This window comes from Lytechinus pictus, chromosome 14 (assembly GCF_037042905.1).
Source record: "Lytechinus pictus isolate F3 Inbred chromosome 14, Lp3.0, whole genome shotgun sequence".
Classification (NCBI taxonomy): domain Eukaryota; kingdom Metazoa; phylum Echinodermata; class Echinoidea; order Temnopleuroida; family Toxopneustidae; genus Lytechinus; species Lytechinus pictus.
Window position 1 is genome coordinate 14,339,945 of NC_087258.1, and position 27,901 is coordinate 14,367,845.

The window sequence follows — 27,901 nt, forward strand, 5'->3', positions numbered from 1 at the left end:
TTTATGTGCATTTATTCGGGAAGACATTCAGTTGGCTTCTCCACAGTACAGCCTGCGACACAGAAACAAGCAAATCTACGTGAAACATAATATTGTCGTACTCTTATAACGGGCCTCTTACTTTGAAATACAAAGCAAAAAAATTATTGTAACTATCAACAATTCCTTTGTGAAAAGACCAAAGCTGGGAATACCCAACTTTACTTCCGGGCTTTACTCTTGTCAAAAAAAAACTTGTTTGCAATGATTATTGTAAGTCCAAAGTTCAATTAATTCTTTCAATTCATTCAATGGACTCCTCCTCACCATACACTCATGCCCCGATACATTCAATCATCCATGTATTATTGGCACATGGATTATTGTGTTTATATCAATTTTCATTGGGATTCATAGGCCCGAATTCACAAAGGTGGTTTCGTTTGAAACCATGGTTTTTAGAAACCGTGGGTTTTAGAAACCATGGTTTTTCCAAAACCCACGGTTTCATTTGAAACCACCTTTGTGAATCGCAAAATCAGTAAAACCCACGGTTGAAACCATGGTTTCTGCAAAAACCACCTTTGCGAATTCGGGCCATAAGGATTCTACTTCTGCAGCAATCAATGAAGATGGGTATGTGTGTGCGTGGTGTGAGTGGGTAGATGGGTGGGTGTGCATTTTAATTTAATGTTTGGAAATAGACTTGAGTTCTTTGGATATAATATGTTTGGGTTATTAACTTGGTGTTGGCATATTAGCTATGCATGACCGCCAAGTTAATGGCATGGGAAAGTGTGGTTGGGTGACTGGCGAATTGTTGCTTTGGATATGTTGGATGTTGAATGAATTTGATTAGAGTAAATAGGTCTTTAGTCCTCATTAACAAGGAAAAAAAAAAGGACTGGAATGTTGATATTATTGAAAACAGGTATATGCTCAGAGAATAAGAAATCATTCCTTCATTATTTATTCATTTCCTTTGTGTATGGAATGTAATTGCTTTTTACGTGCAAAGTGCAGGTGTAGTTAACCATTCACGTGTGTAGGTCCTTTTAGCTTTTTATCTCTCTTTGCCCTGATTAGGGCTCTGATGCATAACTCCGGCAAGGCAAGGCTATCAGTCTTTGGAAAATATTTATGGAAAAAAAAGAATGCGATTTGATTAGTTATGCGTCTTAATCAAACTAAAAAATACGAGGTTTCAGCTTTACAGCTTGCTTACTCTTTACTTTCGGAGCATGGAATTGATAATGGAATTTATCAGGACAAGCTCCCCCCTTATTTTTTTTTTTTTTTTTGGGGGGGGGGTTGTTTTGTTTTCAATCATTTTTGCCACCGCAGTGGTTTTTGACAAGGAAGGTTTATGAATTGGTATTATTATAATACACTCACTTTAAAGATATAGATGTAAAGTTGTAGGGAAATGGTGCATGATTTTCGTTGTTTGATTATCCTTACATCAATGATGTAAGAGATGTTCTAGCTAGTTGCAGCTAGACGGATAGCTAGCTGTATAGCCTTTTTCATTTTAGTATGAAGATGAATAATTTAGTAGATCGTTCTCTTTTATGTCATGTTTGCATCTGAGTAAAACCAAGAAGAGATTTCTTTGAAAAAATCCAAACCCCCACTTTTTTATGCTTGAGTTATAGTACATGAAGTAAAGATGAGAATATTCATTCTGAAACAAATTTAGGCACATCGGAAAAGTCTCATTGCAGTTGGTTTTATGGGGGGGGGGGGGTAATTTAGAAAGTAATGGAAAGGTATTTTCTTTTCTACGGTAAACCAGACAGGTGCAGTGTTAAACAATCAATTCCTTGATTTGCAGAAGGATTCATCCTATTCACGCATTATTTGGTTCCTATATAATTTAATGTTGGAAATAGACGGGAGTTTCTTTGGATATAATATGTTTGGGTTAGGCTTAACTTGGTGTTGGCATATTAGATATGCATGACCTCCACGTTAATGGCATGGGGAAGTGTGGTTTGATGACTGGCGAATTATTGTGTTGGATATGTTGGATGTTGAATGAATGGGGGTGTTTGGAGTGTGATACTATGAGAGGGCGTGGTTGTATTGTGTTTTGTGTTGCCTGTTTGCATTTCATGGGTAGTCTTTCATGTCTTTCATTCATTCAGGTTCTGTTGTATTTTTCGGATTGGGTAAAAGTGTATGGATAGAAGGTTATATCTTACTTTACTCACTTTAAATGTCAGAGGTCTAAGAGACAAGGCTAAAAGAAAAAACATTTTTGAATTTTGCAAAAATAAAGGGAGTAATATTGTGTTTTTACAGGAAACCTATAGTACGGAAGAGGTTGAAGAGAAGTGGAAATTAGAGTGGAATGGGCCTATATTGTTTAGTCATGGAACGAACCATAGTAGAGGTGTTTCAGTTCTCATTTCTCCAAATTTAAATATAAAAATGGATAATGTTATTTTTTATGAAAATGGAAGATACGTCGTTATGAAGTTTGAATTTCAACAATCTAAAATAATTTTAGTTAATTGTTATTTCCCCACAAGAGATAAGGAGAAGATGCAAATTGAATTTTTAGAGGAACTAGATAAATGTATTTCAAAGCTTTACAGCTCTGAAGAAATGATAATTATTGGGGGAGATTTTAATACAATAATGAATGGAGATTTGGATTATTTAGGTCCAATAATCTTTTATAAAAACAGATTTAACAAGAAATTTGATGGATTTTTAGATAGATTCGGTTTAGAAGATATATGGAGGAGGATGAATCCTGAAAAGAAACAATTTACATTCAGGCAAAAATGTCCTATTATGCAAAGTCGATTGGATTATTGGTTCGGGTCCTCTGCTTTTCAGCATTTAGTTAATGGTTGTGATATTGTAACATCAATCACGCCAGATCATTCGGGCGTTCTGCTTCAATTAACAAGTAGTGTAGACAAGCCACACTTAGGCAATTCATATTGGAAGTTCAACAATAGTCTGTGCGCAGATCAGGAATTCGTGAATTTATTCAAAGATAAAATAGTTGAATTAAAAAAAGAATGGCTCCCGAAAATAGAAGATAAATTATTGTTGTGGGATTTTTTAAAAATGAAAATGAGGGAGATTATTAATAAGTACACAAAGAAAAAAGCAAAGCTTAGGAAACATGAAATTGAAAAATTAGAGGAAGATATAAGAAGTTTGGAAATCCACCTATCGACTCAGCCTTCGAGGAAAATACTTGATGAAATGGAGGAGAAAAAGTCTAAATTGAACAGATTGTTTGATTATAGCCGACAAGGTGTAAAAATCCGATCAAGAGCTTTTTGGTTTGAGGAAGGAGAACAAAAAACACAATATTTTGAACAGTTATTAAAATCAAACAAACGGAAAAGTGTAATAACAGAAATATATGATCAAGGTGAACAGACTATAAAAGATAGGAGTGAAATATTGAAGAAGATAAAGTCATTTTACGAAAAATTATATTCATTAAATGAAGTGATTGTAAATGAAAACTCTTTTTTCCTGAAGGATATTCCTAAATTATCCAAAGAAAGTCGAGATATTTGTGAAGGAAAAATTACTATTCAGGATTGTTTAAGTGTTTTGAAAGAAATGAAATTTAATAAAACCCCTGGAAACGACGGTTTTACTGTTGAATTTTATTACACCTTTTGGAATTTAATGGGGGGATTTTTGGTGGAAGTGTTAAATGAAGTGTATAATAGGGGATTATTAGCAACTTCACAAAGGCAGGGAGTGATTACACTATTAGAAAAGGAAGGCAAAAACCCTTTATATATTCAAAACTATAGACCAATCACGCTTTTAAATGTTGATTACAAGATCTTATCAAAGGTACTAGCAAAAAGATTGAAAAAGGTTCTGAATGAGATAATTCATATTGATCAAATAGGGTATGTTGAAAATAGGAACATTGGAGATGGTGTGAGATTAATCGATGATATTTTATTTCAGTCCTCTTTTGGAAATATTGGATATTTGATTACGGTGGACTTTGAAAAGGCTTTTGATTCTGTTTCCCATGATTTTCTTTTTCAGACTCTTAAATTATTTGGATTTGGCCAGTCTTTCTGTTCTTGGGTTCGTGTTTTATATACAGATATAACTAGTTGTATTATGAATGGAGGTTATTCCACTGGTTATTTTGATATAAAACGAGGGGTAAGACAGGGGGACCCCATTTCTCCTTATCTGTTTTTGCTCTGTATAGAAACACTAGCTTTGGCAATAAGAAGAGACGCTCTAGTTGAAGGAATTCAGTTTGGATCTCATGAAATTAAGCAAATATTGTATGCCGATGATATCACTCTGTTTGTTAAAAATAGCAATTCTGTTAAACGGCTTAAATATCTTTTGGAAGAATTCGAAAAAGTGAGCGGTCTGAAGATAAACAAAGGGAAAACAAACTTTTTTTGGATGGGAAAAGATCAAGACAGACCTCAAACTCCGCTATTTGGAAATTTGGTTCAGCAAATTAAAATCTTAGGCGTTTATTTCTCTCTAAATGTAATAATAAAAGAAGATCTAAACTTCAAAGAGATACTAAGCAAAATAAAAAGACTTTTGGGATGGTGGAAACAAAGGGATCTAACCCTAATGGGTAAAATACAATTGTTGAAAAGTTATGCATTATCAAAATTAAATTACGTCTCGTCACTTTTAGTTGTTCCTAAGTGGTTGTTCGTTGAGGTGGAACGGATCACTTTTGAGTTTTTATGGTCAGGTAAAGACCGTATAAAGAGAAACATTATGTATCAGGATTACTCACACGGTGGGTTAAGAATGATGAATTTTAAGTTGTTCATAAAGGCCCAACGTCTAATGTGGCTGAAACGTCTATTATACGGGGAACGCAATGCTGGGTGGAAATTGTATTTTGATTTCTGTTTTAGATCACTCGGTGGGAGACTGTTATTTCTATGCGATTTTGATATTTGCAAATTAACACAGACAATGCCACAATTTTATTCTGAAATGCTGAAGGCTTGGCAAGATATGAGAAAATATAGATATACAAAAGAGGAAGTAAACCCGATTATATTTAATAATAAGAATGTATGTGTAAGAGGTAAAATGATTTTTGATATTGATCTTTATAATAAGGGAATATACACTGTAGATCATATTTTTGATAACGGGGTTGTGAGACCTGTGGCTTATTTTCAAAATCTTGGGGTAACCGCAGATGAACTGCTCCACATTATTGATATAGTACATGCTATTCCAATTACTTGGAAAAATACCTATAGCTCTATTAAATTTATAAAGATTGACGATGAGAACTTCAATGTTAATTTGAATATCAGTAAGCTGGAAACTACTTTTGAGGTGATTAAATCAAAATTGATTTATAGTTGTTTTGTTGAAACTTTACGGGAAACTTATAATTTAACATTGAAAGATAAAAACATTAATTTGAATTTTACGGATGTTGAAATGTGTAATAGGCTTGCCCAAACCAGGAGCATAACTTTGATTAGGAAACAAAGAGAATTCCAGTTCTTACTTTTACACGGGGCGATTTATACCAAAGAACAGTTATTGAGATTTGGGTATGTTAAAGACAGTTTATGCTCTTTTTGTGGCAGAGAAACCGAATCATACATTCATATTTTTCTAAATTGTCCCAAGGTAAAACCTTTATGGGAATTTTTCATTAAATATTTCTGTATGTCTGAATTAAGAGATTTAGAATGGAGAGATATACATTTGGGATTATCTGGAAGTACGAATAGAAATAATTGTGTAAACTGTATAATCTTTTTCATCAAATATGCCATTTTCCAATCCAGAACTAATGGTCAGGTTCCTTCCTGCCATAAAATACAAAAATATATTGCGGAACGTAGGGAGGAAGAAAAATGCTTAGCTATAAAATCGGGCAAATTGAGTTTGCATGTAAAGAAATGGGAAGAACTGAAGGTGAATGAGGCAGTGAATGCAAACAGGTGTGAAGCGTCTGCTGGTGCTGTGAGTATGTAATGGTATGTCCGCGTGTGAATGCGAGTGTGCAATGGTATATGTCCGCGTGTGAATGTGAGTGCTTGCTGCCAGGGATGGGGGGGGGGGGGTTCCTATCTCCATGGTTAGCAAAATATATGTTTGAGTAGATCCAAAAAGAAAGAATATTTTGTTTGGGGTGTGGAAAAGGTTTTGTTTGTTTTATTTTGTTGATGTTGTGTTTTGTTTTGTTTTCGTGTGTGCTTTATATACAAAATCTTTATTCAGATTATTGTATACTTTCTTAGAATAAACATAGAGACTTTTTTTTTCTGTATTGTCTTACAAAAGTTGGAGGAATGAATATACATGTATAAGTACTTTTTTTTTATTATGGGATAACCTCTTCACTTAAAAAAGTCTGTACTTTTGATTTTTCATCATACAATACGGTATTATTATACAGTAAATACATGTGAAATTACGAGGTTTTTGTTATTGGTATTATGGGTTATGATAATATTTGTTCGAAAAATTTATATCAAGATGTATATTATTTCATATGTTATATTGCTGTTTAAGTGTACTTCACTTTAATTTGCATACATGTATTTGATTTATTACCCTTGTACATGAAAAATGTAATAGTATCTGAATAAAGGCTAAAAAAGCAAGAAAAAAAAAAAAGTGCATGCGTGACGGCGGATGAGGGAGAGCGTCAGTGCGTGACGATGCCACGGTGCTGCATAAGAATGCTTTTATAATTTTTGAGTCAGGGATAATTATTGACGACTAGGGCCTACCAAAAGGCCTAACTTTAACTCCAGAAAGACGCCCCCCCCCTCCTGACATACTGGATCCGTACTTAAATTGACGTAATATCGTGAGTATTTAGAATTAGTATCAGTGACCTTTTTCACATGAACATAAACTGGGACTCTTCTTCTGATTTTTACATGTGGGTCTAGTTTGTTATTATTGACCTTTTTATTTGATTCATGGGATATTCATTTGTTGCTTAAAGGGATGGTCCGGGCTGAAAATATTTATATCTTGATATATAGAGTAGAATTCACTGAGCAAATGCCGAAAATTTCATCAAAATCCGATAACAAATAATAAAGTTATTGAAGCTTAAAGTTTAGCAATATTTTGTGAATATTCATTAGGTGGGCTGATGATGTCACATCCCCACTTTCCGTTTTCTTATGATATTACATAAAATCATAATTTTTTCATTATGTTATACTTGTGTGAATAATATGTCTCCCTTATAATGAAATAAGTTGCAGCAATAAATATCTAATGCACTCAATTAGTTTTCAATCCAATTTTTCTAGTTCTTGGAGGAAAAAATTTGAATAAACCTAATTTCATATAATAAAATACAAAAGAACAGCCCACCTAATGAATATTCATGACAACTGTTTTCACAAAATATTGCTAAACTTTAAAATTCAATAACTTTGTTATTTGTTATCCAATTTAGATGGAATTTTCGGCATTTTGCTCAGTGAATTCTACTCTATTCATTAAGCTATAAATACTTTCAGCCTGGACCATCCCTTTAAGTCCTTCATGTATTCCTTGTCACAGGTATGGACCTACGTTAGTGGCAGAGGGACGCCTGACGGGTGGCGATGTGATGACAGTCTTCTTTTGCGTCATGATTGGGGGCTTGTCTCTTGGTAACATTACTCCATCGCTCTCAGCTATCACCACAGCCAGGGGAGCCGCCGTCATTCTCTTCGGCATCATTGATGCTGTAAGTCCCTGCACAAATACTAGTAATCGATGATCAGGGCATATTTGGGTTATTTGACTGTTTGTTCGTTATGCATTCTTCAATCCCCTTTATTGCTTCTGTAAATCCTGATTCATATCTGGGACCAAAATGGGTAAATGTCAACTTAATTTTATTCACAATTTGTTGTCTACTCTATTCGCAAAACAAAAAGTCCAAACAACAAATTCTGCGATTTTATATACATGAGGATCGCCACCTCATTTTGAACGGTAAAATGATTTTAGTTTCAAATTGAATTATTTGGATGCTAAAAAGACTTAATATGACCTGAAAATTTTCCACAATTGTTTTATCTTTTATACCATTGGAATATTAGCTTATGACACGTTTTGAAAATTCTGCGAAGCAGAAGAAACATTTAAATAAGTTTTAAAGATTATTGAAATAATAGACAAATTACCTGATTATCATAGGATCCTATATGATTATCTATACAATCTAGGCAACATCCTATGTAACCATAGGCTTACTCGAAGAGGTTTTGAATCGAGAAAGAAGTATACAGAATAAGGATTAGCACCTAATATGATCGAGGACAATGTAGAAGATATAATTTTTTGAATAACTATTAGTAACTGATTTTACCACAGACACCAGAAATCGATGCTCGGTCCAGAAAAGGGGTCATCCCTCCGAAGATGACGGGCAACATAGAGTTCAAAGGGGTGAAGTTCTCGTACCCCACCCGTTCCGATGTACCGGTTTTGAAAGGGGTAGATCTGAGTATTAGGAAGGGGCAGACCGTAGCCTTGGTGGGGTCCAGCGGGTGCGGCAAGTCTACGATCATCAACCTCCTTCTCAGGTTCTATGATAAACTCTCTGGAAAGGTAATCCACATCAGTTTTATCTTCATTAAGTTTGGTCTACAAAAAGCAGTTCGTCTCCTTCTCAGAAGTGTTCTAATTGTCATTTTGTCTACACTTCTTTTGGTCTAATACCGACTTAGTCTGATTCTTATTAAGCCTAACGCCCAGACAGTCTAGTACGAACTGGTTGTAAACAAACTCGTTTTTTTTTTGGTGTACACCGATCGGAAATTAACCACCTACCCATTTTCAAGATTGGAAATATATATATATTTTTAGAATAATCTTAACTATGGAAAGCCAGTGGTTTCATCATCTAGAACTTATATTCAAACAGTTATCAGTCACTGGTCTCACTGTTTTTAAGGTAGGGCCTACAGGAGGTCTACACACTTCTTTTTCTTCTTCTTTATCTTCTTCTTCTCCTTCTCCTCCTCCTTCTTATTAATTTTCTTCACCTCGCCCTTCTTTTTTCCTTTATTCTCATATCATATTTATATAAACATCAGAATTTCTGCGTGCGGTGTCACGTGAGTCACAACGGGAGTCACAGAGCAATTTCATCAATAATTACATTGGTTATCAGGGTAAATCATCCTATTTTTGTGTGCGTCTTTCCCCCTTGAAGATCTCAATTGATGGAAATGAAATCACCGAGATTAACCTCCGCTGGTTGAGAGAGAACATCGGTGTCGTGAGCCAGGAACCGATCCTCTTCAACTGTTCCATTGAAACCAACATATCGTACGGACGAGATGGGGTCACCAAGGAGGAGATCATCCAGGCTGCCAAGATGGCCAATGCTCATGACTTCATCTCTAAACTGCCAAAGGTAGGGTGTAAACGTATCATCAAGTAGAGAATCTCTATATCTCTCTTCCCCTTTCCGTTCTCTCGATCTCCCTCTCTCTCTGTCTCCCTCCACTCTCTGTATACCTCCCCTCTTTTTTCTCTTTCTCACTCTTTCCCCTTTCTGCCTTATCACACAAATCGTGTCTACCCCACCTCTCTTTTTATCCTCGCCATATCCTCATGCGATGTGATCTAATTTGGGTTATGTATGTCATACCCAGTCACTATCATGTAATCATCAATCTTTGCTTCTCTAGGGCTATGATACAATGGTTGGTGAGCGTGGAGCTCAGCTGTCTGGTGGTCAGAAGCAGAGAGTAGCCATCGCCAGAGCTCTGGTCAGAAATCCGCCCATCCTTCTACTGGACGAAGCTACCTCGGCCCTGGACAGGGAAAGTGAGAAGGTCGTTCAACAGGCTTTGGATAAGGTAGGCCAGGGTTGTCCTGTGGAGGTATTCATCATGTTCATGGGGCGGCTTGGGCTTGATAGGTACACACCTGCAGACGGTGGGTTCCCGGTAGGAAGATCTCCTTAAATGCTCACGTGTGTCTTTGCTCAGCAACCGTGCATGCTTAAGACAGATACGTGGGCCTTTACAATCTATGACGATAATTGGTAACGGTTACTCGCAGAACAATGAGATTCTAATTCCAATTCCAAACTCGTATTGCACATGCGGAAAGCAGCAGAAACGACACCGTATTCCGTCTTATTATTTTTCATGACATCATGCAGGCAAAATAGCGTGGGTCCTGTGAAAAGGACGAACCTTGCCCTCTATTTACTGGGAATACTACCCTGGTGTGGCAACCCTGCCATTTGGCGATGGCTTTGCACGTCTAGTGTTGCTACTATTGCCACTCAGGATTGCCCCTGTAAAGTAGAGCCAAGAGTTGTTGCTCGATATTGGTTGTCGGTTGCCAATCCTGAAACATTTCTCTAACCATCCATTAGGCAAATCTCAGAAAATACGGTTTAATGATAAAGAACTATTACATCATATCGTACACAGATAGTGTTTTCAAACTACCATGAGCCCTACCGCCATGGCGGTTGATTGATGTATGCTCAAAAATACTTAAAGTATGTCCGGCTATTCCTAAATTTGACGTTTTTAAAATTTTAATTCAGGCCTCTGAAGGTCGCACAACCATCGTAATCGCTCATCGACTGACCACCATCAGGAATGCCGACGTCATCTACGCCTTCGAAGGCGGCAGAGTCGTGGAGTACGGTAATCACGCCGAGTTGATGAAAACAGATGGAGTGTATAAACAGCTTGTGACACTACAAACTCTCGATGGGGCAGGTAGGGACCTACTACTTCTGTTTCTTGTTATTTTTTCTGGTTAATTGTGGGAACAGAAAGTATATCATTTATTTGGAGGTTTTTATTTTCTTTATCTTGTTGTTTCATCTCATCAAAATAAATGTGGTTTGATCGATAATGAAAGGCACCAACAAGGAGAACTAGAATTGGGGATCATCATGATCATGTTGGTGTACCATGTACAACATTGCCAAAACTATCGACCTATGAAAACCACAGCATGTTGATGTACTTTAAACAAATATTCGTATGGGAAATTGTAAACATCTTGAGAATAAATGGAAATAGGGAAATAATATCCCAGGATAACTTTGCATGCTAAGGCTCGAAAATACCCGAGCTGAATCTAGAATCGACCTAATCTTATGTTGACCTTGATCTTGTCTCGATCTTTTGTTGTATTCAGGTGAACCGTCCGAAAGTCTCAAAGAAAAGATGGCATCCATCAGTTCACCTTCCCGCCAAATGTCACGGCAGGCATCCAGACAGGTCTCAAGACAAATGTCCCGCCAAATATCGAACGCCAGTAGTGGAAAAGGAAGTCAAGTTGATGAGGTAAGTTCATGAATACTTTAAGATTTCTTCAATTTGTTCAATTGGAGGAAAATTGAACATTTTTTAATGCGAGCATACAGTCGTACGATCCACATAACATCAAAATCTCGTAACATGCAAGAGGCAATAGTCATAAAGGAAGTCAAGGCGACAAGGTGAGTTCATGAATATATATACTTTTTGTTTACTTCGTAATATATCAATGGGGTCTAACAGGTGTTGTATAAACCAAATAGCTAAGTGCGGGTGTGTTGCATTATATATATAGGTATTAAAATCGCTATCTGAATCAAGTCATGGCAAGGCATCTAAAGCATTATGTTTTAGATAGGAAGGAGTTTCGATAGACATGCTTCAGTGTTCATCATGTAATATTTTGTGGACATATAGTTTGGTCCTAAAAGCAGGGCCACGGACTGGGGGGGGGGGGGGATTTCCAAAACTTTCGACAAAAAACGTAAAAAATTACCATCTGATTTTGATTTTTTTTACATGGACAGCCTACCCACTTTCGAAACCATTCCGCAGCCCCTGAAAAGCACTACTCAAATTTGACGTTTCGGGAAATCATTTATATCAAGTTATTATGTATTGCGTAGTTAACATGAATTTGTTAATTAATATGATTGATCCTTACTTAGTTTTATTTAAAAAATTGGAAGTAAATGTATTTAATTTTATCAGGTACTATATGTTTGGCAGGACCTTCCTGTAAACCAGTATATTACAATCACTGACGAAGCTACACTATACTCTATATAACATGATAAAGATGCATTGAACACAAAATGGATCATGAGTAAATCAATTAAAATCAGGGTCAAGATTTTCAAATTGAAATTATCAAAAGGCGTTCAAACGTGAATTTTTTTACTTATTATCTACGCGTAGGAGGACGAAATAGAGGAGGAAGATGTAGAACGAGCGAGTTACATGGAGATCTTGAAGCTGAATAAGCCTGAATGGCCATACATTGTAGTCGGGATCCTCTTTGCCGCTGTACTAGGAATTGCCTATCCAGTGTTCGCTATTCTATTTAGCGAAGTCGTGGCGGTAAGAAAAACATTTTGAGACACAATATGATTCCAGTTATGTGTATAAATGTACTTCTGACGATTAAAGTACTGCTGCTTCTACCTCTTCTTTTACTTATACTTCTATACGTCTACTTCTACTGTAGAAGTAGTAATAGTAGTAGTAGTAGTAGTGCTAGAATTAGTAGTAGTAGTAGTAGTAGTAGTAGTAGTAGCAGTAGTAGTAGTAGTAGTAGTAGTAGAAGTAGAGGTACATATAGGAATAGACGAAGAAGTAAAGGTAGAAGTAGACGTAAACGTAGAAGTAGACGTAAAACAAGAAGTAGACGCAAAAGTAGACGTAGATGTAGAAGTACACATAGAAACAGAAATAGAGGCAGAGGTAAAAGTATAGGTAGACGTAGAATTAGACTTAGAAGTAGACGTAAACATAGCAGAAGAAGTAGACGTAGAAGAGGTAGACATAGAAGTGGATGTAGAATTAGACGTAGAAGTAGACGTAAACGTAGAAGTAGACGTAGAAGAGGTAGACGTAGAAGTAGATGTAGAATTAGACATAGAAATATACGTAGAAGTAGACGTAGAAGAGGAAGACGTAGAAGTAGATGTAGAATTAGAGGTAGAAGTAGACGTATAGAAGTAGACGTAAACGTAGAAGTAGAAGTAGAAGTGGTAGACGTAGAAGTAGATGTTGAATTAGACGTAGAATTAGACGTAGAAGTAGAATTAGACGTAGAAGTAGACGTAAACGTAGAAGTAGACGAAGAAGAGGTAGACGTAGAAGTAGACGGAGAAGTAGACGTAGAAGTAGACGGAGAATTAGACGTAGAAGTAGAACTAGACGAAGAAGTAAACGTAGAAGTAGACGTAGAAGAGGTAGACGTAGAAGTAGATGTAGAATTAGATGTAGAATTAGACGTAGAATTAGACGTAGAAGTAGACGTTAACGTAGAAGTAGACGTAGAAGAGAAAGACGTAGAAGTAGACGTAGAAGTATAGACGTAAACGTAGAAGTAGACGTAGAAGAGGAAGACGTAGAAGTAGACGTAGAATTAGACATAGAAGTAGACGTAAACGTACAAGTAGACGTAAACGTAGAAGTAGACGTAGGATTAGACGCAAAAGTAGACGTAGATGTAGAAGTAGACAAAGAAACAGAAGTAGAGGCAGAGGTAAAAGTAGAGGTAGACGTAGAATTAGACTTAGAAGTAGACGTAAACATAGAAGAAGAAGTAGACGTAGAAGAGGTAGACGTAGAAGTGGATGTAGAATTAGACGTAGAAGTAGACGTAAACGTAGAAGTAGACGTAGAAGAGGTAGACGTAGAAGTAGATGTAGAATTAGACATAGAATTATACATAGAAGTAGACGTAGAAGTAGACGTAGAAGAGGTAGACGTAGAAGTAGATGTAGAATTAGACATAGAATTATACGTAGAAGTAGACGTAGAAGAGGAAGACGTAGAAGTAGATGTAGAATTAGAGGTAGAAGTAGACGTATAGAAGTAGACGTAAACGTAGAAGTAGACGAAGAAGAGGTAGACGTAGAAGTAGACGGAGAATTAGACGTAGAAGTAGAACTAGACGAAGAAGTAAACGTAGAAGTAGACGTAGAAGAGGTAGACGTAGTAGTAGACGTGGACGTAGAAGTAGACAAAGACGTAGCAGTAGAAGAAGACGTAAAAGAAGATGTAGAAGTAGACGTAGATGTAGAAGTTAGAAGTAGACGTAGATATAGAAGTAGACGTAGTAGAGTAAACGTAGACGTAGTTGTAGACATAGAAATAGACGTAGAAGTAGACGTAGATATACAAGTAGACGTAGAAGTAGGACGTAGTAGAGGTAGACGTAGAAATAGAAGCAGAAGTATGAAAGTAGACGTAGAAGTAGACCTAGAAGTAGGAGTAGACTAGACGTAGAAGTAGAATAGACGTAGAAGTAGAAGTAGACATAATTATATAGATGTTGACGTAGAAGTAGAGTAAACGGAGACGTAGAAGTGATGCAGAAATGCACGTAGAAGTATAAGTAGTAGAATAAGTAAAAACAGACGAAGACTTCTTAATAAATGTAGAAATAGTAATAGAAGTAGACATATAGGTAGGAGGAGACGTAGACTTAGTAGGTGTAGAAATAGTAGTAGAAATAGTAGTAGAAAAGTACAGACATATAGACGTAACAGTAGAAGTAGAAGTAGACGTAGTAGTAGACGTAGACGTAGAAGTAGACAAAGAAACAGAAGTAGAGGCAGAGGTAAAAGTAGAGGTAGACGTAGAATTAGACTTAGAAGTAGACGTAAACATAGAAGAAGAAGTAGACGTAGAAGAGATAGACGTAGAAGTAGATGTAGAATTAGACATAGAATTATACGTAGAAGTAGACGTAGAAGAGGAAGACGTAGAAGTAGATGTAGAATTAGAGGTAGAAGTAGACGTAAACGTAGAAGTAGACGAAGAAGAGGTAGACGTAGAAGTAGACGGAGAATTAGACGTAGAAGTAGAACTAGACGAAGAAGTAAACGTAGAAGTAGACGTAGAAGAGGTAGACGTAGTAGTAGACGTAGACGTAGAAGTAGACAAAGACGTAGCAGTAGAAGAAGACGTAAAAGAAGATGTAGAAGTAGACGTAGATGTAGAAGTTAGAAGTAGACGTAGATATAGAAGTAGACGTAGTAGAGTAAACGTAGACGTAGTTGTAGACATAGAAATAGACGTAGAAGTAGACGTAGATATACAAGTAGACGTAGAAGTAGGACGTAGTAGAGGTAGACGTAGAAATAGAAGTATGTGTATGAAAGTAGACGTAGAAGTAGACCTAGAAGTAGGAGTAGACTAGACGTAAAATGTAGAAGTAGACTAGACGTAGAAGTAGAAGCAGAAGTAGAAATTAGACATAGAAGTAAAAGTAGACATAGAAAAAAGAAGTAGCCGTAGAAGTAGAAGTTCAAGTAGACGAAGAAGTAGATGTAGACGAAGACGTATGAAAGTTCTACGTCTACTTTTACATCTTCACCTACTTATAAGTCTACTTTTGCTTTTACTTCTTCTTCTACTTCGTCTACTTCTACTTCTACGCAGCGGCGTAACAGGGGTCGGTGGCCAGGGGGGGGGGGGGGGGGGGGGACAAGAGCCAAAAATTTCCCGGTCATATCATGGAACAGGCAATGGCGTCATAAGGCAAAAATTTTGAGGGGGCGATATGGCGTATCGGGCAAATATATAAATATATATATATATATAAGCGAGCGAGCAAAAAAAATTGACATTTTTATTGCAAAAATCAAATTTTGTGATAGATTTTGACATAATGTTAAAAAGATGATATCATATTCACCCTCCTGTCTTTCCTTTTTTCTCTCTTTTTTGTACGCCACGGTGAACAGGATTTTTGTTATGATTGTGAGCATCAGGGCGAAGCTCTATATGCTCGAGGGGTCCGAGTATGGCGCTTCTGGCAAGAAGTAGCTTAATATAGGTCCCGAGCGAGCGAAGCGAGCGAGATAAAAAAAATCACCTTTTCATGAGTATCTAACAAGAAGATAGATTTTAACGTGATATTCAGAAAAATATAATACACTTTCCTTTCTCTCCTCATTTTTTTGTTTGGTTGTAGAACTTATGGGGGCCATGGTCCAAACTCATCCATATAGCAGTGCTTTATGGGTGGGGTCCAGGGCAGAGCCCCGGAACCTCTTGATATCAAAGCCATTTAAAACCTTACAGATGGCCACTTATTTTAATCAAATTGCGTGTATATTTATATATCTTTAACACAACACATAAATTCAATGCAGTTGTGTATCGTAATCATCCAAATATTGTGAGGGCACACCATAGCAAATGTGGGAAAATTTGTAAAAAGTCGCCAGCGAGCGAAGCGAGCCAGAAAAAAATGGCCTGTTAAAATGAAATTCTAATAATGTGATAGATTTTTACATCATTATAGCACATATCATGTCATATATATTTTTTTCATTCATCTCATTTCGCTGCCTCCTTTATTTTCTTTCATTTCCCCTTGGCTGTGGAACCACCCCCCGGTACGCCGGTGCTTCAACGTAAAGCTTAATGCAGGAAGGGTCCATATAGGGGCCCGTTATAGAACCCATTAAAGGTTACAGATGAAGAGCCCCCATTGCACGGGGTCTTGACTCTTGGACAGAGCTTTTGGAGATTTAGCAATTTATGATAAGACTTTCATACGACATACCATCCATTTTTCTTCCCGCTCGTTATCTCAATCCTCGGCAGCCCGGTAGTGTACGTTATCTTGTCCCTATTCTTTATTGTCCAATTTAGATTTTGGCTAATTCCATTCTGCCTTTATTTCCCGCTTTTGTTTGCCTTTTTGTCATCTTTAATTTATTTCCCTGTCTTACTAATCATGCTAATGTATTTGTATATCGGGGCGAATTTTTCTTTCTCACTTGTTTTTTTTTCCTTCCTTTTCCCGTTATCTTTCCGTTTTCCCTTTTTAATGTTTTTTCTTAGTTTTCTTTTCCCTTTTCCTTTCCCTTTCCCCTTCCCCTTTCCCCTTTTTTCTTTCCTTTCCCTTTCTTCCCCCCTTTTTTTTTCCTTTTCCCGTTTTTTTTTATTTTCCCGGTAAGCTCCGCCAGGAGGGGGGCAGCTTGCCCCCCTGCCCCCGCCTGTTACGCCACTGCTTCTACGTCTACCTATACGTCAACTTCTACTGTACTTCTACTTCTAATTTTACTTCTAATTTGACTGCTATGTCTAAGTTTATTTCTACGTCTACTTCTACGTCTACATCTATTTCGACTTCAATATTTATTTCTTCCTCTACTTCTACCTCAACGTCTTCTTCTATTCTTCTACTCTTCCACGTCTGATCCTATTTCTATGTTTTTTTTCGGCTACCTTTACTTCTACTTCTACGCCTACTTCTACTTCCAGGTCTACGTCGACTCCTACTTCTTCGTGTTCTTCTACTTCTAAATGTACTTTTATTAAACTTTAGCATCTAATTCTTCTGTTTCTACTTCTACTACTACTACTACTACTACTACTACTACTACTACTACCACTACTACTACTGCTACTACCTCTGCTTCTAATAAGATACTGCTGCTACTATTGATTTGTTGTTGTTGCTACTCTTATTCAAATTTAAATCTACAACTGCAAACTCTGAACATTTTTAATAACACTGAGCTAGTATGAAAGATCTATTCTTTATTACTATGTCGGCGCTCTTTTCTGCTCCGAACCGTAATCTGCTTTCTGATTTATAACTTGTAGCTCACTCCACTTAAAGATAGAGTCAAGGACCAATCATTGATCTTGTTTCGTCTTCCTTTCAGGTGTTTAGCCTCCCGCCGGACCAGATAAAAGAAGAGGCAACCTTCTGGGGTCTGATGTTCGTGGCCCTTGGTGGCTCCCTGTTCGTTGCTCATACCATGACCGGCATATGTTTTGCTGTATCCGGGGAGGACCTGACCCTGCGGCTCAGACGTAAAGCTTTCTGGACCATACTGCGTCAGGTGATTATCAATGGACACCAACTTACCTATAGGTTGGGGAGGGACAGAGTGCACCGATTGAGAGCATTGCGATGACCTTTTTTTTTACTCGGAGGGGGGGGGGGGAGCTTTGCCAGAATTTATTTTGATGGCTGCTTCAGGAAATAGCGAATGCCGTTTACTTTTTATTTATTGCAGTCGTTAGAAAATGTTTTCCCCTCTTGACGAGGTGTTCCAGGTACGTCACTGCCAAGGGAATCACTCAAACTAGTGTTTAATAGTGAAATAATTCAGAAAATATATATGTGAGAAGCGTCGAGGGAGTTATATACTTAGATCAATAAGGAACTTATGCATTCTATTGTTAAAAATCTTGTTTAGTTATAAAGTATTTTTTTTACAATAAAACAAATGCGTTGGCAAATGTAAAAATTGTATAGCTTAACAGTGAAGGCATGAGCGATAATCTCTTCAATTGACTAAAGGGAGCTATCAGAGCAAGACGAAAGTAAAAAGACTTGAAATCTATGATTCAAGCATGATCAGTCCAATGAAGCATGTTCAGTCACCCAACAGTGGGACTGAGCATGCTCAGATGAGTTTCAATGTGTGAATCTCCCGACCTGTTTTCTACATTACCACAATGCTACAGTCATGACAGTCACACGAACAAAACCGACTCTGAACCGACCAATGGTCTGTCATCGGTAATAACGTAATAGCTTTGATCGGTCTGGAACCGGTTTCGTTGGTGTAAGTGTGGCATAATGTAAAAAGACACCACAGAAACATATTACGATGACGTTCAATGCAGGAACCATTATTGTTTTGTTGCAGGACATTACTTACTTCGACCAACCTTCTCACAGCACCGGTGCATTGGCAACAAGACTTTCATCCGATGCATCCAACGTAAAAGGGGTAAGACTTGTCTTGGGGAGCGTTTCAGGAAAGGACTTGTCGGATGTATATTATTATCCAAATCCAAATCATGGAAAATTGTCAGTTCTGAGAACTTGACAGACAGCAAAAGTTAATGAAACGCTCCCATCTATATCATTTTTTAAAAAGATGTTCCAGAGGCACAAAGTTATGTTGGTTTAAGAGCCCCTTCAAAACTTTCTGTTGGAAATGCTATGGTTGCATACAAAAGTCATTCGATACTAAAATAACGGTGAATATATTCCCGTTTAATAATTAGAAATGGCATTATTATTATACGAATATAATTCAATTTTATTACGGCTGACTAAGTATCTTATAACCAAATCGCCACCCCTCTCAGTGCTTAAAAAAAAAAAAAAAAAAAAAAAAAACTTTTGCTTTTCTTTTACCTTGTTATTTTTAATAGCTATATAGCCTTATGTCTTATCACCTACTTCCATTGGGGCCTATAACTCACAAGCTCTGCTTTCAACTTAGGCCCCTCCATTTTTCACTGATTTAAATTCTTATTGCGTATAACTTCTGTCTCAATAACGATTTATTTCAACTCAATATAATTATGTTATACTCATGTCAAGCATGTTAATGTCTGTATATGAATAATGGAAATAAACTAAACTGAAACTGAAACTGAAACTTCCCGTTAAACAGCCGCACGTTTCTGTCCTATATTCCAGGCAACGGGAGTTAGGTTAAGCACCGTCTTGCAGTCCTTAGTAACGATGATTGCTGCAATGGCTATAGGCTTCATCTTTGGATGGCAGCTAGCTCTCCTCATCTTTGGTTGTCTTCCGTTGCTATCAGCAACTGGAGCCATTCAGATGAAGGTACTTCAAGGAGCGCAGACCAGAGACAGGGCACTTATCGAAGAAAGTGGAAAGGTAGGATAATTACGATGATGTTGGTGATGATGATGATTATGATATGATGATGATACTAATAATGATCCGGTTGTTGATGATGTTGTTTCTTTTTTCTTTGAATTGCTAATGCTATAGGACGACGACGACGATGATGATCATGCGCGGCGGTTATTGATATTTGTGGTATCTCTATGAGGGTCCATACGAATGTCTCCCAAAATACCAAAGATGATGATGATGATGATGAAGAAGAAGACGACGAAGAAGAAGAAAAAGAGAGAAAAAGAGCAAGAAGAAGAAGAACAAAAAGAAGAAACAAGATGACCTCTCTAACGTAACCTTCGTACCGCCTAAATAAGATAATTGTATTGTATTATTATTCTACTCCATCATGTGCATTGTAGATCGCCGCAGAATCGATCGAAAATGTCCGCACTGTTTCGGCTCTTAGTTTAGAAGACAGAATGATCAGGAATTACACAGAGAAGTTGGAACAACCATACAGGTTTGTATTCCACAATCATTTCCGTTATGTATGGTAATTTCACTTCTTCCTCATGGAAAAGAGCGTTGTATTGGAGAAAGCTTAACGCCTTGAAAATCAAATGGTATTATTTCATATCATTTTTTTTTTCATTTATTTATTTATTCAAGTCCATTAAAATACATTGAGCATATAAAAAATATCAAAAATACACAGAAACAAGGAAACAAAGAAACATAGTAAGATACAAGTAAGATTTTTAAAAAGGCTAAGATTGTATAAGAATAATTACAGTACATGCATAAAAAATGAACATGAAATGGGAAGCTGCAAAAGAACAAAGCAAATGTTCTGTCGAGGCAGTCCCTATGGACAGTAAAATATAAAATTCAAGACTTGTACTGATAAAATAAACATATAATAATTAGGAAATATGATGGGATGAATTAAATTAAGATGTTGGATGGTTGAAAAGAAAGATTTTCAACTTGGATTTAAAGGAATTTAAATATGAGATTTGTTTGATGTTACGGGGAAGAGAATTCCAAATGCAAGGTCCTTTGAATATCATATTCATGTCTTTAAAAGATCATACTGATTACAATCCAGTCCGAATGTCATCTGTGACACATCGTAGTTTAAACTAATGTCCTTGATAATGAGTGTAATTCGTATATTCTCTTTCCTCATTCGCCTTCAGACAAGGTAAAATCAACAGCCAGATGATAGGTCTAGGGTTTGGTGTATCCCAAGGAATGATCTTCTTCGTCTATGCCGCATCGTTCAGGCTAGGAGGTTATCTGGTCTCCATTGGCGAGATGAGTGGAGATGATGTTTTCAAGTAAGTTTCAGATTATCAAATAAAATAATAGTTTGATTCATAGAATTGGTAGATCAGTAGACAGATTGGTGGGTATGATCTAGAAAGATAGAAAATAGTAAATGTGGTATACAAACAGACAGATTTGAAGAAAGAAATGTACATATAATTTATATATTATAGAGAGAGAGAGAGAAATGGCAAAGAAAACAAATTATTTCTTTAACAAAAATCCCTACCCTATTTTCTGAAATGTGACAATATGTATTGATAACTAAAATTACTCAAGTGCTGCATAATGTTGGGCGATTGATTGGGTGAGCATAGTCTATTGTGTGGGCATGAGTATTAGTTGGTGCGCTTGCCGGTGTGTGTGAGGGAGAAATGCGAGAGGTGAGGAATATGTTCTTTTCCCGTTAAGCTTATTTTAAAAATATGATTTTACTTGGTTTTTTAGAAGATCCGACTTGAACATGTGAATTATCATTATCACAATCACCATCAATATCATCATTATTATCATCATTACAGTCCTCCTAATCATCATCATCCTCGTCATCATCATTGTCATCACCCTCATCATAATTTTATGGTTTTGTCCTCTGATCTTACTCCATTTTTAGAGTTATCTTTTGTGTGGTTGGAACTGGAATCTCCTTAGGTCGAGCTATGGTTCTACTCCCAGTTTACACAATTTACTTAACACGGTCACAATCATGCACTCATCATTGTCATCATCATCCTCATCATCATCACCGTGGTCATAGTGGTCGGCGTGATCATTTTCATCCTCATCATCTTCATTGTCACCTTCGTCGTCCCGGCCCTCCTCCTCAGCATCATTCAATGACTTGATTCTTCGATATTCTATGTAGGGTTATCTTTGGTGTGGCCTTTGCGGGAATCTCCCTGGGTCGAGCTATGGCTCTCCTTCCAGACTACGCCAAGGCTCGCCATTCTGCAGAGATAATGCTTCATCTCTTTGCTACCAAGCCACTCATTGATAACTACTCGACACAAGGAGAAAAACCAGTATGATTTTCTTTCTTATTTTTAAGAATAAGTTTGTTGAGATTAATTTCAACTCCCAAGTTCTATTCATGATAAAGAAAAAGTTGACATTGTTACAGTCCCCAACTCAAAATTTTACATTTTTATACATGTTTTCCCTCTTTTTGGATCCCACGACATTTGCCCCATGCGATTATTATGCCCCGGTGAATATTACGCCAAACTTTAGGCCCAAATTCAAACCCAAGGTTTACTTTGTTTATACCACTTGATCCGAAAACCCTACCACAACTCTCACCATGGGACCAAAACGACAATGCTATATCTTCAAGTAATACAGAAACTAGATATTGGTATCTCAAGGGCAAAAGTTGGTTACCATCCCCTTCCTCGACCTGAACAAGATGTACTGTAGATCGTTGGGTTGTAGGGAACGGATGATATAACTTAACTATTATGAATTAAATTTCTATTCTAAATTCGTAGAAACAAGTGGAGGGGAAGATTGAATACAGTAATCTCAAGTTTGCATATCCAACAAGATCTGACGTCACTATCCTCAAGGGACTTAATCTAACCATCAAACCAGGCCAGACTGTTGCTCTTGTAGGAGAGAGTGGATGTGGAAAGAGTACTTTGGTATCACTTCTAGAGAGATTCTATGATCCAGAACAAGGCTCTGTGGTAAGATATTATCGCGATTCGGTGTGTTTTAGATTAGCTTAGATTGGATTAGATTAGATTAGATTTAGTAAAATTAACAACAGTATAGGCCAGGCTGTAGCTCTTGTAGGAGAGAGTGGACGTGTGGATGGAGTACTTTGGTATCACTTCTAGAGAGACTCTACGATCCACAACAAGGCTCTGTGGTAAGATATTATCGTGAGTCGGTGCCGTTTTAGATCAATGAAAAGAGAGAGTGAGTGTGGATAGAGTACTTTTGAATCACTCCTAGAGAGATTCTATGATCCAGAACCAGGATCTGTGATGAGATATCAACATGATTCAATGTTGGATTAGAATAAATTAGATTAGATTAAGTAAGATCAGATCAGGCCAGACTGTAGCCTTGGTAGGAGAGAGTGGGCGTGGAAAGAATACCCTGGTACCACTCCTAGAGAGATTCGATGATCCAGAACAAGGCTCTATGGTAAGATATGGCATAATGTGACAAAGGGTGAGATTAGATTAAATAAACTAGATTAAGCAAGATTAAAAACAAACCAGTAGTCCAGACCATAGCCTTGGTAGGAGAGATTGGATTTTGAAAGAGTACCCTGGTATCACTTTTACAGGGATTTTATGAACCAGAACATGGCTCAGTCGATATCAACCTGATTCAATGTGGGAATAGATCAGATTTGATGAGATTAGATTAGATGCGATTAAAATCAAACCAGGTCACACTCTAGTTCAGGTAGGACAGTATTGGTTTGGCAGTGGTACCCTTGAGAGATTTTATGATCCAAAAGAGAGGAACTATAAAGTCCACGTCCAGGAAAACTGGCATTCACATCCTGGGGCACGTTTCATAAAAGAGTTACAACTAATGTAACTTTGCCATTATTACGGCAACTTCCATGGTACCAGGTCTCATCAGTTAATCACAAATTAAGGTTTCCATGGCAGTTGTCATAATGGTAAATTTGAAAAAGTTGTAACTCCTCATAAAACGGGCTGTATATTGCAATTCTTCATTAAAAATAAATGCAATTATTAAAACAAAGTAATGTCAAGATCAGCTTTTAAAGACTTCTCTCTTTTAGAAACCTTTAATTTGTATTACTCGTTTGATCATCAGTAACATAATGGTGATTGCTAAACTAATATCATATTTTCTTCGGATAGAGTGTTGACGGCAAATCGATCAAGGACCTCAACATCCAGTGGCTTCGGGCAAACATGGCGATCGTGAGCCAAGAACCGACCCTCTTTGCCTGTTCTATCGGGGAGAACATCCAATATGGCGTCGACGAACCAATGACCAAGGCGGATATCGAGAGGGTTGCCAAGATGGCCAACATCCATGATTTCATTGCTTCTCTTCCTCTGGTAAGTATCGACACAGTCACTCCAACGAAACCGACTCCAAACCGACCAATGGTCAGTCATCGGGTAATAACGTAATAACTTTGGTCGGTCTGAAATCGATCCGGTCGGGGTGTGACTGGAGCATATCTCCGCAACGGGATATATTCTCCCATTAAGCTTCTCTCCATTACCTCAAGCCAGAATCATGATTTGAATCATGATTCAAAACACAAACATGAATCACAATACCACAGAATCAGCGTTCAGACGGCCTTCATTTTAAAGCTGTTTTTCCTCGGATTCGGACCGATCCAGTGCGCGTCACAGTGCGCAGTTTGACAGAGGAAGTTAGGTCAACTTTTTTCGCACGTGTTTTGGCTCTCGAAAAATCAATCCTGTACCTTCCGAATTCAGTCTATTATACCACAATTTGTTTACTTATTATTCTTCTTGTCCGTTTATCGAAAATTGTGTTCGGATGTAAATTTTAGCGTAGATCCAATTTCATATTGACACTTGTTAACTCAACAACAATTGATATCATTGTCTGTTCAGTTATATAGTTCATTTACTAGTTCACTTGAAGTTGAAGGCATGACCAAAAAAAAGATGAAAAGAAGTGGACGATGCGATGCCCAACACAGAATGCATGCATATCATATTATGTATAAATACACTGAGCATAGCGCGTCTTGAGCTTGGCAAGAGTCAAACCTAAAGTAGCCCGACACAATGACGTCATAGAATCATGATTGTAATCACGATGTAGTTTATTCGAACATTTTCGTACGTGATTCTGCAGAAATGTCTTTCCAAACGCCCCTTTTTTCGTGTTTCATGTTTGTGATTCTAATCATGATTATATTCAATTACGACTAAACGCAATCGTGATTCTGCAGAATCATGATTTGAATATGATTCAGATCATGATTCTAGGGTAAAAAAGTGGCGGATAAACGCACCCTTTGTGGTATAGCTTTTTTCCGAATGCGTTATGATACGCCACGGCCACATTGGGGGGGGGGGGGGGAAAGTCAAATATATTGCTGTACACACGCGTGACCAAGGAATTTCCAAACACCCCCTAAACGAGTTTTTCTCTGTGTGCAAAATAACCCCCTAAACAAGTTTTTCGCGGGCCTTATTTACACATTTTGACCCCTAAACAAGTTGTCGCCAAAATATGACCTCGGGGAAAAGTTTGGGGGAAAAAAACATACCCTAAACACGTTTGGTTAGTCTTAAAAAAGCTTTGGGGAAAAAACATACCCTAAATACGTTGGACCCCGCGATTGACCATTGACCAGTCTTTCAAAACCACCCTTTTTCTTGAAAATCGGTGTTTTTTTATACCCTTAACTGAAAACACCCCTTTAAACGCGTCTTTTTGGTCACGCGTGTGTACAGCAATATATTTGACTGCCCCCCCCCCCGGGCAAAAACGATTCCAAACTAACTAAATCCATTTCTCCATTTTCAAGTGCGTACCATCAGTCTGTTTTGAGAGTGTTTCGGTGATGTGACTGTATAGTTATTGAGGATTATGTGTTTACGAAGGGCTTGGGGATTGATGTATGTACTGATTTCTAGAAAGAGCTACGGTAGGGGACGACCAAAGAGTAAATTAGTGAGGGATGGTGGGTGCACTGAAGGGGGCAAATTTGGAGGAGGGGGCTAAACATAGTAAATACAGGCGATTAATACGAGTGTCAGGGTAAAACCGGCAATTACATTTTTTTAGTTAACCATGTTAACCATATTCGAACTTGAGAAGAGGGGGGAGATGAACAAATCCGAAGAGATAATGTATTTTAGATATGGAAATTGTGTTTTCCCAAATGAAATTGCAATTTTTATTTATAATAGTTATAAAATATTGTTTTAGATTAACTACAAAACTGGCTTGTAGTTAACGTTCTAAAGAATGTGCATGCCAAATTTTGTCGCGATTGCACGAAAGGCTGCAGAGATCACAAACAGGAATAATGGGATAGTGTGCATTTTGGATGAAGATAAAAGTTTATATTTTTTCATTTTTTAAGGGTTATGATACTCTAGTAGGAGAGAAAGGAGCCCAGTTATCTGGAGGTCAGAAACAGAGAGTAGCCATCGCCAGAGCTCTGGCTAGGAATCCACGGATCCTACTCCTTGACGAAGCTACTTCAGCACTTGATACAGAAAGTGAAAAGGTAAGAATTGTCAGTCTTGTCTACAGAGTGTTTATTAAAAAATTATTTGTTTATTTATAAAGCCTATTTTTAGTTTTTTGAATGATAAAGGCAAAAGCTTTGAAGCCTACAGGGATGAATTGTCCTACCCCCGTCATATCATGTGTTATGGAAATTATTATGAACATGTGCATTTCTTCCTTTCTACACTTCTTTGTCACCTTTCCTACTTGAAACCATTTTTCATCATCATTCTGATATCAATTTGTCTTCTAGGTCGTCCAAGCAGCTCTTGACAACGCCATGAAGGATCGGACATCCATCGTCATCGCTCACCGTCTCTCCACCATCCAGAACGCCGACGTCATTGCCGTCTTAAGAGAGGGTGTCGTCGTCGAGAGCGGTAGCCACCAAGAGCTCCTGAAGAAGAGGGGGCACTATTACACCCTCACAGGGGGACTTGCTGCTGCCGATGACGTCGATGAGAAAAAATCGATGACGTCGTGATTAAGTTTGAGTCTGTGTCGTTTGTAGTCTCAACAAATTTGTTTTCGGGGTGAGGCTGTTATATAGGCCCTCTTGTAACAAACAGCCAATCAGTCAATTCGCAAATTCACAAGATTCAGGTCAGAATCTTTCAAAACACTCCTCAAATCTTACCTCATTAAGCAGTCCTCTTAATTCCATATCCTGTTCTCTCTCACTGTATTTTGTTACTTCTTTTTTTTTTCTCTCTTTCCAATGCGCTTAGAAACTGTTGTATTAAGCGCTATATAAATGTTAATTATTATTATTATTATTATAGAATAACCTCAATGAAGCCAAAATAATTGCAGCTCACTTCAGTTCCTGATAAATTTTTCTTCAATATTATTTTTATGTAATATCATTGATTATTTTTGTTATTTTTAATATGAACTGTTACTTCGATATTGTTTATTAATTTTTTTGAACGTAAGTGACTAAAATCTTAATCTAATAGAGCCATGTTATTTAGATCCATCTCAAGGGGGGGGGGGTCTTCATATCAGTGGTTGTGCCACAATCATAAGAGGGCGCAGTGATTAATTCAATGTTTTCCGCGTACAACTTCCTCCACGATTCGTCTCGCGCCTGCTTCTTGTTCATATATTCCTGTCATGACCCGAAGAGAAGCGTCGTTAAGATTAAGAAAACATTCGGGTCTAACGTACAAAAAGGTTGATAAATAGATTTAAAAAAATCTATTTGGTGTATTTTATTTCTATATTTATTTTCTTACATACATATCAGAGAAACATAAATACAAAATGAATTACAAAAATCAATATCCAAATCAATCAAGCTTACACTTTCAAATTGGTAACAATACAAAAAAATATACAATAAAAAATATCATTGATAAATCAAAACCTTTTTAAAAGTAATTAAAGTATATAAAAAGTTGTCTATGTATGCCAAAAAGAAAGAAAAGAAATGAAAAAAAAAGAGACCAGCTGAGATTTATTTATTTGATGGAACTGCCCAGTGAGTCGAAGTAATACTGAATTAATCTTTATTTGAGTAGTACAAATTATTTTGTTAAAAACATTCGACTGCAGGTCATGTTTACAAAAAAAGAAAACATTATCATTTTTGTGTATTGATTATTGTATATTGTATCATTGCCCCTTTAAAAACAGCTATGCTGTATGGGCTTTTAACCGTGGTGAAATAAATAAATGAATGAATAAATGAAAGTTGAGAACAAATCCCCTTTTTTCAAAAGTTAAGTAATACGTCAACATTTATAACAATAAACCGATTTTCGCACTA

General features: G+C 37.1%; 1 protein-coding gene across 1 annotated transcript; it reads left to right on the top strand.

Annotated features, from left to right (window-relative positions):
* Positions 1 to 498: 498 nt before the first annotated feature.
* On the top strand, positions 499 to 27,825 carry LOC129276581 (ATP-dependent translocase ABCB1-like). Its single transcript, XM_064109812.1, has 18 exons — positions 499 to 615; positions 7,519 to 7,687; positions 8,320 to 8,556; positions 9,164 to 9,367; positions 9,645 to 9,815; positions 10,520 to 10,697; positions 11,125 to 11,273; positions 12,165 to 12,326; positions 17,627 to 17,806; positions 18,623 to 18,706; positions 19,408 to 19,611; positions 19,998 to 20,098; positions 20,778 to 20,918; positions 21,773 to 21,929; positions 22,395 to 22,592; positions 23,757 to 23,960; positions 25,982 to 26,128; positions 26,384 to 27,825. Exons 1-18 carry the CDS (start codon positions 542 to 544, stop codon positions 26,612 to 26,614), a joined length of 2,991 nt encoding a protein of 996 aa, XP_063965882.1. The 5' UTR covers positions 499 to 541; the 3' UTR covers positions 26,615 to 27,825.
* Positions 27,826 to 27,901: the final 76 nt, after the last annotated feature.